General features: G+C 53.4%; 2 protein-coding genes across 2 annotated transcripts; one reads left to right on the top strand and one right to left on the bottom strand.

Moving 5' to 3' along the window:
- Window positions 1–4,738: 4,738 nt before the first annotated feature.
- Window positions 4,739–8,425, bottom strand: CkaCkLH20_12025 (ulp1 protease family protein; the record flags this gene model as incomplete). The annotated part of the gene is made up of 3 exons (XM_038894739.1): window positions 4,739–7,053; window positions 7,133–7,223; window positions 7,280–8,425. 3 exons carry the CDS (start codon window positions 8,423–8,425, stop codon window positions 4,739–4,741), a joined length of 3,552 nt encoding a protein of 1,183 aa, XP_038739996.1.
- A 2,691-nt stretch (window positions 8,426–11,116) lies between these two features.
- Window positions 11,117–11,893, top strand: CkaCkLH20_12024 (uncharacterized protein; the record flags this gene model as incomplete). The annotated part of the gene is made up of 1 exon (XM_038894738.1): window positions 11,117–11,893. The coding sequence occupies one exon, from the start codon at window positions 11,117–11,119 to the stop codon at window positions 11,891–11,893; it is 777 nt and encodes a 258-aa protein (XP_038739995.1).
- Between the last annotated feature and the right edge of the window lie 376 nt (window positions 11,894–12,269).

Here is a 12,269-nt window from a genome sequence, read left to right as displayed (position 1 = left end):
TTCGGAGATTTCTGTTCGAAGTGATTCAAGTTTGGGGGGTCGTATTGAGTTACCTGACTCCGCCCAAGAGCCTCTCATTCCCAATGACACGTCGGTAACGATGCTCTAGCTGAGAAATCAAACCGTGAGAGGTTGCCTTCTCACCGGAGGAGAGGCGTCGTAGTTGGATTGGGGTGGTGAGCGTGAAGTGAAGGCTTGCCACAGTAACTGTGGCTGCTACACGTATTCATTCGAGTCGGGGTCCTCGTCATCGTGCCATCTACCTACCTTACTTCTACTGACCGTTTGCGACGAGGCTTGCCACCGTCGGCCGATCACGTCTGCTTGCCGTCGTGCAACCCGTATCTTAACGGGAATGAATGTTGCACTTCTGCAGAAGTAAGAGCGGCGGAAGGTATCGGTAAGGGAATTTTGCCAGGAAATCAACTGTCCGCTAGGTACACCAACGTAACCGAAGCCGAATCAAACTCGCAGTCCCTGTCAGTAGGTACCGTGGTGTAAAAGCGTTATAGAATCATTCTTCCCGCATTTCCGTGCATGCGGCGTTGTTAATTGGTGATGGTTCCATCGAATCACCTACCTACGTAGTACCGCTGGGGCCACACACGTACGACCACTTGTCGGTGCGTTCCCATTTCTTCATTTGGACGATCTCTTGCCACTGCTCCGAGGGTCCAGCGGCGCTGAAAGAGGCAAGCCGGGTTTGCAATGTGATTGACGCGGTGGTATGGTATTCGTACTTGTTCGTTGTGTCCCGAACGGACAGTTGCGCTGCTGGGAGGGAATGTTGTGCATCACTGCATACCCGTACAGGCGTTTTGCTGCGTCGTGTAAGGTACCTACCTACTTATTCGTTGCAGGAAGGAAGGCACATGAATAGGAACAGGCCAACGGCGATTCCGTAACTAGGACTTGCACGTTTTCAAGCGTCCCCAATGAGCGGTTCCCATCGACCCTCTCCTGCAGTCCTTTTCTCTTCTTTTTCTTCTTCCTCTCTTCGCAGTATACTGTTTGATTCGTTTTCGGCTTGGCTTGGCCCATTCCAGTCGCGATTGTCGCAATCTCCAAAGGCCAGTTTGGTTGGATACCTAGTCTGCACCTACGCACACATTCGGGCTGGCTGAACCAACGTCTCAGCTTTCTCGGATGATCAACAAACGCTGTTTAGAGGGGCCGTAAGCCTTGACAGTTGCGTCCTCTTTTGATTAGCCGCCTAGCTGTGAAGTGCCGCTGCCGCACAGCATGGTACGTGGATAGTGACAAATTGTACTGAGTACCTAGGGCACTATGCAGTATGCGGCAGGAAAGCAAAAAAACAGGAGCGGCCGAGAGTCTAGGCCATGACGATCAGAAGACACGGCCGGGAGGGAGGTGAGAAGCATTGGACGACATGGAAGCGATGAGGAATATCGTTCCCTGTCTTAGGGCGGGTGCGTCAGGGCGTGACACGGCACATCCATTCGATTGGGAAGGAGAACGATGGACATTGAGATTTGATGTCGTCATGGTCCGAAGAAGGAATGCGCATGGAATATTCGATGCATCCGTCTGTCAGCGTGATGTGGTGTGGTGTGGTGTGGTGTGGTGCGGTGGTGTGGTGTGCTTTGGGTAGGGTTTGGTTTGGTTTGGGGGGGTGGTTGAGCATCTACGAAGTACCTCAACCAGAAAGAAATGGAACACAGAGAGCAGGGGGGAAGAAGGTACCTTACCTAAGGTACCTGCATGGAGGGGGAAAAAAAAAACGTACGTATTCGTAGCTTGGTGGCAAATTCAATGCTTCTAGAACCCTGCCCATCTCGGCGTAGTGCGGAATGCCAGACAAGATACGTACTGTCATCTTATGGTGCCTTACGGATATGGAATGGAAGGATGGAACGATGGAAGAATGGAAGGAAAGCACTGGCGGGGACATCTCACCTCAATGATCCGGTCCAATGCTTCTTTCCGCCCCGAAATTCCCCATACTGCAGAATCAGAAGCAGCCTCCAACCTACCAGCGTGCCTTACTTCATTAGACAATGTCCATCATCCGTGGAATCGTCTTCGGACCCAAAGTCACTCACTTACAACCAGTTCCTAAGACAAGCTCCCCGTTCTTCCTGGCCAATGCCTTTGCGTACCATACGAGGCCTTCCCTGAATGCTGTTGCGTCAGCAAGGGAACGGCGGACATGGAACCAGCCTTCGCTGACGACGGGGAATCGTGGACCATGCGAGGGTCAGTCGTCGTCTGTCGGCCGGGGGAGCCTTGAAGATGTGACCTTACCCAACGACGATACCTCAGAAATTTTCCGTAGCGCCGACGGCCTCGCCGGGCGCCCGAATCTCCAATTTCCCCATCTTTTTCCCCCCCTCAACCCGCCTGCCACGACTGCATGGTACTGCGGCATGGCCAAGCCAAGCCTTTGGCTCTTGTTTTCGCTGTTCGCTGCTCGCTGCTCGCGGTTCGCCGCATCGTGAGTGAGTCAAACCAGTCCAGCAATTTGGATACAAACGGTATCGACTGCCAAACGTACAGATACATGTGCCCAGGCGACGCCGCCTAGGGTAGATTGTCCCAACAAACCGGTCCGGGTCCGCGTTCCCGTCCCTTCGTCGTCGTCGCCGTCGTCCAACCCATCCCAACCCAATCCAACCTAACCCAAACCCACGTCGCGTTGTCAACCACGGTCAACACCCGGGTGTATAGCGGAAGATTACAAGTCAACTTATGGGTCGGATATCGGGACCACGGACAAGTGAAAAGTCACGAGGGGCCCAACAATTCCGTGACCGTCGGGATACACCACCGTGAGGCTTTTCTTTACCAAAGTGCGGATACGTTGACACTGGCTCTGGCTCGGAGTCTCCATTATCATGGCCTGCTTCTGTTTGCTGGACCGCGCAAGACAAGGACAGCCCGAGGCTGGAAGACTATCCGTACCTACGCATAACACGTATCACTTGCCCAAGCAGAATATCCAATTTCTGACAGCGACCCGCCTGACTCTTCCAAACCTGGTTGATTCTCTTGACCAATAAAGGATTTATTGCCCGCATTGACAGCAAACATGGAACCGCCAGCGCGGCGACGACGCCGTCTCCACAACTCGCCTTAGCTGAGCTTGTAGTCAGCATCCTCACGCCTGCCTGCCACGACGTCGTGTCTTCTTCATCTCTACCCGTCTCTGCCTCACACTTTGCCAGGAACTGGGAAAGGTCTGGTCCGGTGGTCGTCGCCGCTTTGCCATTCCCAACGTCCCCTAGGTCCACATTAAGTGGTACAGCGTCGCCTTCTCGGCCCGCCCGCCTCCGACGATAACTTCATCCACTCGTCAAACGCCCCGCTTCCTGTCCTCTCCTGTGTCTATCCGTAAGGTATCCCAAGCCGGGCTGGGACGGAACACGCGATCGACAGGAGCAGCATGGCAGATCTCTTCTCTGTGCGGTATCCCCAGAGATCCGCTGTCTGCCCGTTCCTGATCCCGTCCTTGATCCAGTCGCCTGTCACTTGAGGGCAAGAAATCCGTCCCTCGTAGCGAGAGAAGCGGGCGCCACACACAACGACATGGAGACCCGGGAAATGATCAACGTCGACTCCAGAGTCGTGCCGCGGCGCGGAGTAACCGCCGAACAACACCAAAACCTCGTCGCTCTCGCCCGTTGCACCGTCGCCATGCAAAGCGCCACCCCGTTTTTTTTCTTCTTTCTTTCTCTTCTTCTTTTTTCCTCATCCTCTCTCCAGTATTTAGTGTATCTCTCTGACTTGCAAGTCGCCACCTCGGACGCGCCCAAATGCCTCGACGATGCAACTACCTGAGTCGTGGCGACTGCATCGGGACCCGGATCCCACCTCTACCCACTTCTTGGCAGCTGCCTCGCCCTGTGTCAAGACGGCGCAACGGAACATCTGAACCCTGGGCAGATCGTGGATCGTACTTGGCGAACACGGCGGGAACATCTTGCTGAACAAATCATACCTCGCTGCGCAACTCTTGGGAGAGCCCGCCTGACGAAGGGCGGTATCCGTTCCTAATCGTAGCCCGCACCCGCCTCCAAGGCAAAAAGTTGGCGCCCGTTTTCCGCACCTGAAACAGCCCGCCTGTCCCGCCTACATGCGAATACTGCGTCCCGGGTACCTGCCAGCGCCGGCGGTTTGCGAACATCGTGGCCGAATATCAAGTCGGCATCCTTCAGTATAACCGGCCTAATCGAGAAGTACGGCAGGTGGGGGAGTGAGCCGACCAAGGCCATGGCCCGCACGTAGTGGCGAATCAAGGAAACAATCCCGCGAGAATTCCCTGCAATGGCGGGCCTACAGACTCAAGTGGCCGAGCAGTGTGGTCTTGGGAATGCGCGGTTTACGTTACTAAAAGTTCGGCCCTGGATGAACGCGTCGGCGAGAGACTGAGCATCTCTCGTCTCGAATTGACTGTCTACCCGCTACCGTGAGAGCTGTGTTTCCATCGACACAGATGACGCGAAAGAGAGCAATATTCAGATAAAGCAAAAGAGAAACCGTCCGTGGTCTCTGTGGTATCCCAAAACTCCAAACAGCCTTTGTCGATGCCAACCAACCCGGCCTCGTTCCTAACCGCAAATCGTGGTCCAAGCAAAGTCTTACCTTGTCACTTCCACCTCAAATCCTTTCCATTTCCAGATTCCCAACCGAGCACTCTCATATACACTGTCCGATCAACGGCCTTCGATGTTGCCGCTTCCTACTCCAACCAAGAAGTAAGTAGAGGGGGCTTCGAGACTCAAAGGTCAGAAAGGTCAAAATCGCCCTTGAAGCCTTTGTTCAGGAGCATCGCAGCAATCCTCAGTCGTTGAAGGGGCAGCTCATCGTTGGAGTATGCGTCAATGGCGTTGATGCCTAGAGCTAAACATATTCCGTTGGTGATGGTGAATACGCCGCAATCGTAGCCGTTATCCTGTCCTGGGGCCTCGTGTCGCACAGTCCGCCATTCGTCTGCTTTGAAGTCATCGCCCAGGACCGCCTTGATCCAATCCAACGCCCTTTTTGTATGGCTTGGTGTTCCGCGTGGGTTAAGGGAGTCCATGTGTGATACAGTTCGCTTCTGCGGCCGAACAACAAGTAGAGTCCAGTGGTTGTTTCTGCAGATGGGCATGAGGATCGTCTCGAGATCGAGGAAGTTCGTTTTAGATACACCGAACCGTCGAAGTGCCCGTTCGGTTCCCTGCACACCGTTGTCCTCGAGCCTTTTGTAGAAGAACGAGTTCATGAAGAGACACACCCTCTTGGTTGACTTCATCTCAGGTGCACCTGCTGCTTCGTTGACATATCGATCAACCCACAGGAGGGAGCCGTTGACAATTTCGTCATTCAGCCATTCTGTCTCCGGGACGACCTTCAAGAAGTCATGCCGTCTAAGATCGACACTTTCAGCCGTAACTGTGAGCACCTGGTTCGGGTTGGCTCTAATTGTCTCTCGCACTCTCTGAGACCAAGTTGACGACAGAGACGTGACTAATCGTCGCTTCGGGACGCGTAGACCACCTGTCAAGCGAAGTCTCTTTTCTTCCGCCTCCTTAGCCTTTCTGTCTTCCTCGGCTCGCCTTTGCGCCTCGTTCACATCGAAAATTAGTTGAAAAGCCGCACTCAAGTCATCCAGTTCGCCCTCTTTGTCATCCGAGATTCTCAGGCCCGCGAGTGTCGGCGGACTGGGCGACCTCGATCTCGTTGTAGGGTTTTCATTCCCGTTGGAGAGACCCATGGATTCGTTCAACCGTTGTACAAGCCTGGATCGGCATCTGGCCATGGTGACCTCACTGTCGCTGTCTTGTGATGTAATGTCCGTCTCTGGCTCGGTGTCAAAGTCCTGACCTGTTTTCTCAAACTCGTGAACGTCGGGTGACCGATCCGTCTGTGAGTCACCAAGGGAACTCTCGTCTTCGAATAGTCGGAGTGGGGAAGAAAGGGTTGTTTCGTGGCGGCGAAATATCCTGGAGAAGAAGCCGGGCGACTTGGCTGGTGACGGCGATGACTGTTTTGCTGAAGGCGAGAAATGCACCCTCTTCAGGCCGCGGGATTTCTGTAGGCGTTTTAAAGCAGGCGATGACCTGTCCCTCTTGAGAATAGGGTTCGAGACGTTTTTTGCGAAGGCTTCCTCCGATACCTTGTCTGCTGGTGTTTTCTGTGGGGCTTTCCCTTTGGTCTCCATCTCCGCAAGATGATGTAGGACGTAGGTATATGTCTCCGTCTGCGTAACAGGCATACACGCCGGTGATGGTTTCTTCTCAAGCCGCCCCAGCTCAGGCTCAGGATCGGGCCCAGGCCCTAACTCAGCCTCAGACTTGACAAACAAGTCGGCCGATCGCTCATACACTGGCTCGTTGTTCGTCTCCGTGGGAAAGCTGCCAGGCATAGTGGTGTTTGAAGACTCAAAGCCGAAGCTTTCCCGTCCCCGGATGAGCTTCATCACCTTGCCAACAAAGCCAGCCCTCTGAACCAGCCCGGGCATGGGTCTCTGATTCACAATGGCATCCAGATCTGCGCTAACGCCATTGATAACCCTAAGAGTGACTCCTGCTTCGGCGAGGGAGGAGACACACTCTTTGGGCAATTCATCGAGGAAAAGCTTCGCTGCTGAAATGGCAAGATACTCGTCAGGATTTGTTGCATAATCCATTTGCAGCCGGGGGACTTTTGACATCTCCTTCAGCCTTGATAAGAATGTGTGCGAGTAGATATGCTCAATGATGTGTGCAGTCTGCTGAAATGACTTGACATGAGCGCTGAGAGTGTGAAGACGCCGAGAGCGGCACTCATCAACCAGGCGAGAGCAGGGCGAGCCACTTCGTTCCACGACGCGACCTTTCTGGATACGAGCATCAATGTCCTTCAATGCTTGTGCGAGTGCGGCTACTTGATGCCAGTTTGCAATGCGCGTAGATTCGTCAATCCAGACCAGATTGGTTTTGTGCGATTGCTGACCGTGAGTTCGATGTTCGTCATGGATACCTGTGACACTGGCAGAGTCGACATCCGGTTCCACTTTGATGCGCTTTGTGGTAATGTTGCCGGAGTGCTCGTCACGGGAATGGCGCTCGACTACGTTATGATTACGAGTATTTACTAAACTTTGGTCAGGCTCTCTGAAACAAGATCTGGGGAGGTGGTGATTGTATACCGTAGCCGGCAATGCTGTAGACTTTGGCGACGGTACCGCGGACTGATGTCATGATATTGCTGAGCCAAGCCGTACGGCCCGTAGCTCCTCGCTGCAGTTCTGTCAGTTCCGTCGCGTTTCTCTCGAAACGAGGGACAAATAACCTACACCTTGCTCCTCCAGGTCCCGAGCACAAACCACCTGGAGATTCGTTGAGTGCTGCCCGCCGGATCCTTGGTCCGTCGCATTCGCCGCGAGCAAGTCAAATTCCGTGTCCTCGGCTCGTCGCTTGAGCGAGGCAGAAGTCCTCTCTGCGAATGGAGAAGAGGGTAGAGGGTGGCCCCAATTGTCTGAAGACTGCAGGACGACTCTGCGATAACCTGGCCCTCCTAAATTGAAGTTTCTGGTTCCCTTGGTGTCTGTGATCTGGATGGTGGCCGTCTGCTTGGGTTGAAGCACAAGCGTGTTCTGCTCGGGGAAAGGTTGAACCGAGGGAGCGCCGTCTTTCGACTTCTCTTTGACAGCTGGACTGAATAGCTTCCTCCTCTTGGCAGGCGATACGACCGTAAGTTTGTTTCGCTCACTCCTAGGCAATACCTCCGGAGTCTCGGGCACAATGTCAAGAACTTCGTCGTCTCGGCGGGAACACTTGGACTTGCGGCCAGTCTTGTTATCGATGCCAGGATTGAACAGCTTCCTCCTCTTTCCAGGCGAGAAAATAGTCAACTTGCTGTTCTCGCTACCTGGCAGTGGCTTCTTCGCCGCAGAGTCAGAGAATTCGTCTTCCGAGAAGGGGATTTCGTAGTTCCGACCAACCTTTTCGCCACGAAGGTTGAGTTTGGCGGTAGTGGCGCGTTTGAGCAGCTCGTTCTGGGAGGGTCTAGGGAAGCCAAGCGCAACGGCGGCTGCTGCTGTCGAAAGTTCAGGAGGTCCTCTGTGTTTAGGAGCGGAGAAGACGCTGCGCGTTTGGGAGGTCAAGATTGAGGCTGTAGCCGGTGTTGCGATTGAGCGATTGGAAAGCTCGACGGGCTTGTGGTCGGCCTTGCCTTGTCCGTATCGCCTTCCAACGTAGGGTCCCAGCTGACGGGGTAGAACCAAGCCGGCTAACGGGTCGCGGGGATCGAGACCAGGGTTGTAAAGAAGTCCAGGAGACGTCGGGTCCGTATGCCACCGGTAATCGAAGGTCGTCGGTATGAGATTCGGGAGTCGCAGTGTCTCGGCTCGGGAATTGCAGCGGTCGAGAAAGTCGCCGGGCTTTCGCAAGAAGCCGTTTCGACGAGGGCGGCTGCGATCCTGTTCAGTGCCTCGCTTCATGGTGATTAGCTTAGGTAGTCGCAGAAGGAAGAAGAGGGAAAAGCCAAGATGGAGGAGAAGGAGAAGCGGTGCGAATGTCGAAGGAAATGGAAGGTGCGAAGAGCGAAAGGAAACGCCGGAGCTTTACAAGTACTGCCGTTGCGTGTGCTATTGTCGGGTAGCAGGCGCGTCGGCGAATAGAGCTTGCGTTGCGTTGTTGTTTGGTTAAGAGAGGTCGCGAAAGAGGCCAAAAGTGGACTTCGAAGTCGAGAGGGGGGATGAGATGTGAGGCAGGAAAGAAAGTCGCGTCTTTGATATGTAGAAATTGGAAGTTGCGGAGACCAAAGGGGCAAAAAAGCAGCTTGTTTCGGATGTGAATAAGATAAGGTAGGTAGCAACGCAAAGAGAAACTCGCGTTGAAGGAAAGGGCATGCGAGGCAAGTGCGGTCGTCTTGGTGGGAAGTTGCGAAATCCCAACCGGCGATAGGAACGATGGATGGAGAAAGGATGGTTCAAGGAAAGAGCGCCGCGATTGCACCGCATAGGTACCTTTTTTTTTCTTTTTTTTCTTTTTTGATAGGTACGTAGGCTGAAGGCCCGGGAACACCCAAAGAAAATGAGGTAAGGCGCACCCGACTGGCACCGGCGTGGGGCCTTGAACTGCCCGCCTAGAGGTACAGCAGCATACAGGGGCCTCCCCGCAAAGGCACTGGACGTTCATATCTTCCAGGTTGTCTGTACTTAGGTACCTACCTATATCGGGCAAATTGAGGTGCATTGCTTAGATTCCAGGTGCAGGTTCTCAACCTGATAAGATCTCAATTTTTAAGTGAATATTCAGTACCAAAAAATGCAATAATAGCTTGAGATACATATTGTCTTGGTAGATTTGAAAGTACCTATAATCAGGTTCAGCAAGATAACATCGTGTTTCTACACCATCGCATACAGCATGAACATTGCGGCAATTAGCTTGCAAACGGCTTCCAATCGCAGCGTGCCTGACTTGAATATACGACCTTGGTATGTCGACTAACGAGAGCGTACAAGCGATAGCGTGTAGTAGGGCACGCATCGAGGCAAGCAGAAAAAAAGGAGACTGCAGATGCCCTCGCCATCTATAAAGACTCTCTATAGATTCATCCGGCAGTATTACTACGCCCAAGTTAGAGCCGTTGCCCTTTGAATTGACTTCGTGAGTCAATTTCAAACTTTGCCAGTTTTAATATCATTAGATATCTCTCTCACAAATGTACGCCTTATAGTCGTGTTCATCTTAGTCAAGTGGATGGCTACAACATGTGCAACCTTACCTCACCTCATATAGAACGAGCCCCGCTTCTACGCTGCGTACCTAGGTAGCTAGCGAAACTTCGAGCGGACCTCTGACCTCCGGGAGCCCTCCAGATGGCCGCCGGCAGCCACTGCGCGGGCTTGGTACCCGCAGGCGCAATAGAGGCTCCTAGTCCTGCCTGTAATTGAAGTCCCTAAGGCAATTAAACTGGCAAGAGATAGCTTAAGGAGGGCGCAATACAGCCTCCCTCCTCTATTTATTGATCTTGATGACAATATGTAGAAGGCGCTCCGCTTGGATTACGTCGCACATCCCATCCAACGTTCAAAGTCAATGTCAAAGCCAAGAGCGTACATTGAACTACTTGTGACCCTTTAACAGTAATAATCCTATCAGTAGCTATACTTATAGAAAGGAACTGAAGACATTTGTCATTATGGATATGTTCTCCGAGCCGACCTCGGGGAAGAAATTGATCCGTCTGACGAGATCACGCTAACTCGCCATAGAGATAATCTCACTGGCTCCTCAACACCAGGCAAGGAGCCTTTCTTGTTACTGACAGACCCAAGTTAATCTAGCAGCACCCAAACTTACCGATTCGATAAAGAAGATGAGCTAGTACTCTTCGATGTTCTGTCTTGGTTTATTGATTCCGCCCCCTAATAAGGTGGTGCTCTTAACATTTGCGTTGAGTATATGCACACTCGACATGGAGAGTGCCGCAGCGCTATCCAAAAAGAATGGATGAGAGAAGATGTTTCTACGACAATCAATGGATGGGAAGATATGAAACATTCCATTTGGTTATTGTATTTTCTTTGAGCCTGGTGGCCGAACCGTCTCCGTACTCGAGAAGTCGACATTACGAACCCGGTATCCACGTTTGTCCAAAGAAAAATAGGCACGCCGCAATGTCCAGGAGGGCCTGAAAATGCGTCGATGATATCACATCAAATAAGAACTCAGCCACTGACAGCCATCACTAAGCCCGCGCCGTTGCGAGTCGACTCCGTCAGTCGTTAGCCCGGGGCCGGAAGTGGGGCCGAAGACATGTACACTTTCGATCCGCGTCTTCGGTGCCATTAGCACTTGTTCGCTCATCCGATGACGCTTAGCCTCGGGGTCAGCGCCGAGCAACGCTAAGATAAGGTACCTAGGCAGTGTGGTACGGATACCTTGAAGTCCATGCTTTACCTTATCCGATAACACACGGGCCACTTCATGTCCGAAAAAAATCGGCTCTGTGGTGACAGTCTGAGTGAACTACCTTACGCTTCTTCTCGATGTGCACATAGTATTGTCGCAAACCGTAACAGGCATCCGCGGACCCCCGGCGACTCGATCAACTGACGCTTCCAGATATCTCGGCGCCTGCTATCGGACACACGTACCCCGGTGCAACGGAAGAAGCCATCATGGCGCCGACCCCAGAGCCGTCCGCGGCGCCCAAGCTCCCGGCCTCGGCAGACTTCAACGCAATCTTCAACAGCATATCCCTCGCCGGGGCGAAGCACCAAAGGTTCCTCAGCTCGGTTCGCGCAAAACATCACTCTCTCGCACGACCGACCGCTTCCTCAGAAACATCGACGTCGGTCGCGATCACGAAAGGCGCCTTCTCATCCCTCACAAAACCGACAAGCTCCCCAACACCGTCCACGACGATATCGAGTAAACGGGCCCGCGGAACGGGAGACGACTCAGACCTGCGCTTCGAAAACCCGAGCGCAGGCATCGGATACAACTCTCCCATGTCCGAAGAGAAGGACTCCGCAGTAACCCGGGATCTCAGCCGTCGTCTCCTCGGCAAGCGAGGTCGAGAGGTACATAACAAGGCAGCTACGCAGAAGCGAAGGATACAGGAGGAAGAGAGTGAGGAGGAGGAGGGCAGGAGTGGACTGGGACGGAAGAAGAAGAAGAGAGCTAGGGTGGAGGCAGACGCTGATGAGATGGAAGTGGAAGGTTCTTACCCGGGAGCCGTCCGGAATCACGAGGGAGGGAATGCACACGTCGATGTCTCCGAGTCAAAACCCGACGCTTCCCCAGTAAGCGGGGATCAGCCTCAGCACGACGCTGCCGGAGAGGACACCGCACCACCCTCGGAGGCTACCACCACCTTGAAGGGCGAAGCTAAGAAGAAGAAGAATCAGAAGAACAGGAAAAAGACGAAGGCAAACGGCGGCGCGGAGGTCTGAACCGACGTCCTCGGAACGGAGACAGAAACGGAGTGAAATGGCGCCGAGGACAGGGCGTGGATCGGCATTTATTCGCGCTCCCTTGACCCGTCCCCCTAGGCGCTAAACTCACAGGAGTGTCACCAGTTCATCAACCTTGTCTGCGTATTGTAGCCTGGTTCGATATTGCACGGTCGGCCAGCCTGGTTGACTACGACTCGGATGCAAGTTCATCATGTCGTTGTCCAGAGAACTGCTGCCGTGTTGTACTTTTCCACACTCTAAGTTTGGCCTCTAGATCTGACTGGATCTGGCCGAGGCGTTCAAGGCATTTGCTATGGCACCACCTTGTAAGCCACACATAGATAGCGCTGTACAATATGAACATGCTTTAAAT

Source organism: Colletotrichum karsti (assembly GCF_011947395.1).
Source record: "Colletotrichum karsti strain CkLH20 chromosome Unknown Scaffold53, whole genome shotgun sequence".
NCBI lineage: Eukaryota > Fungi > Ascomycota > Sordariomycetes > Glomerellales > Glomerellaceae > Colletotrichum > Colletotrichum karsti.
The sequence above is the reverse complement of the archived record's forward strand: the minus strand, read 5'-3'. Positions and strand labels throughout refer to the sequence as shown.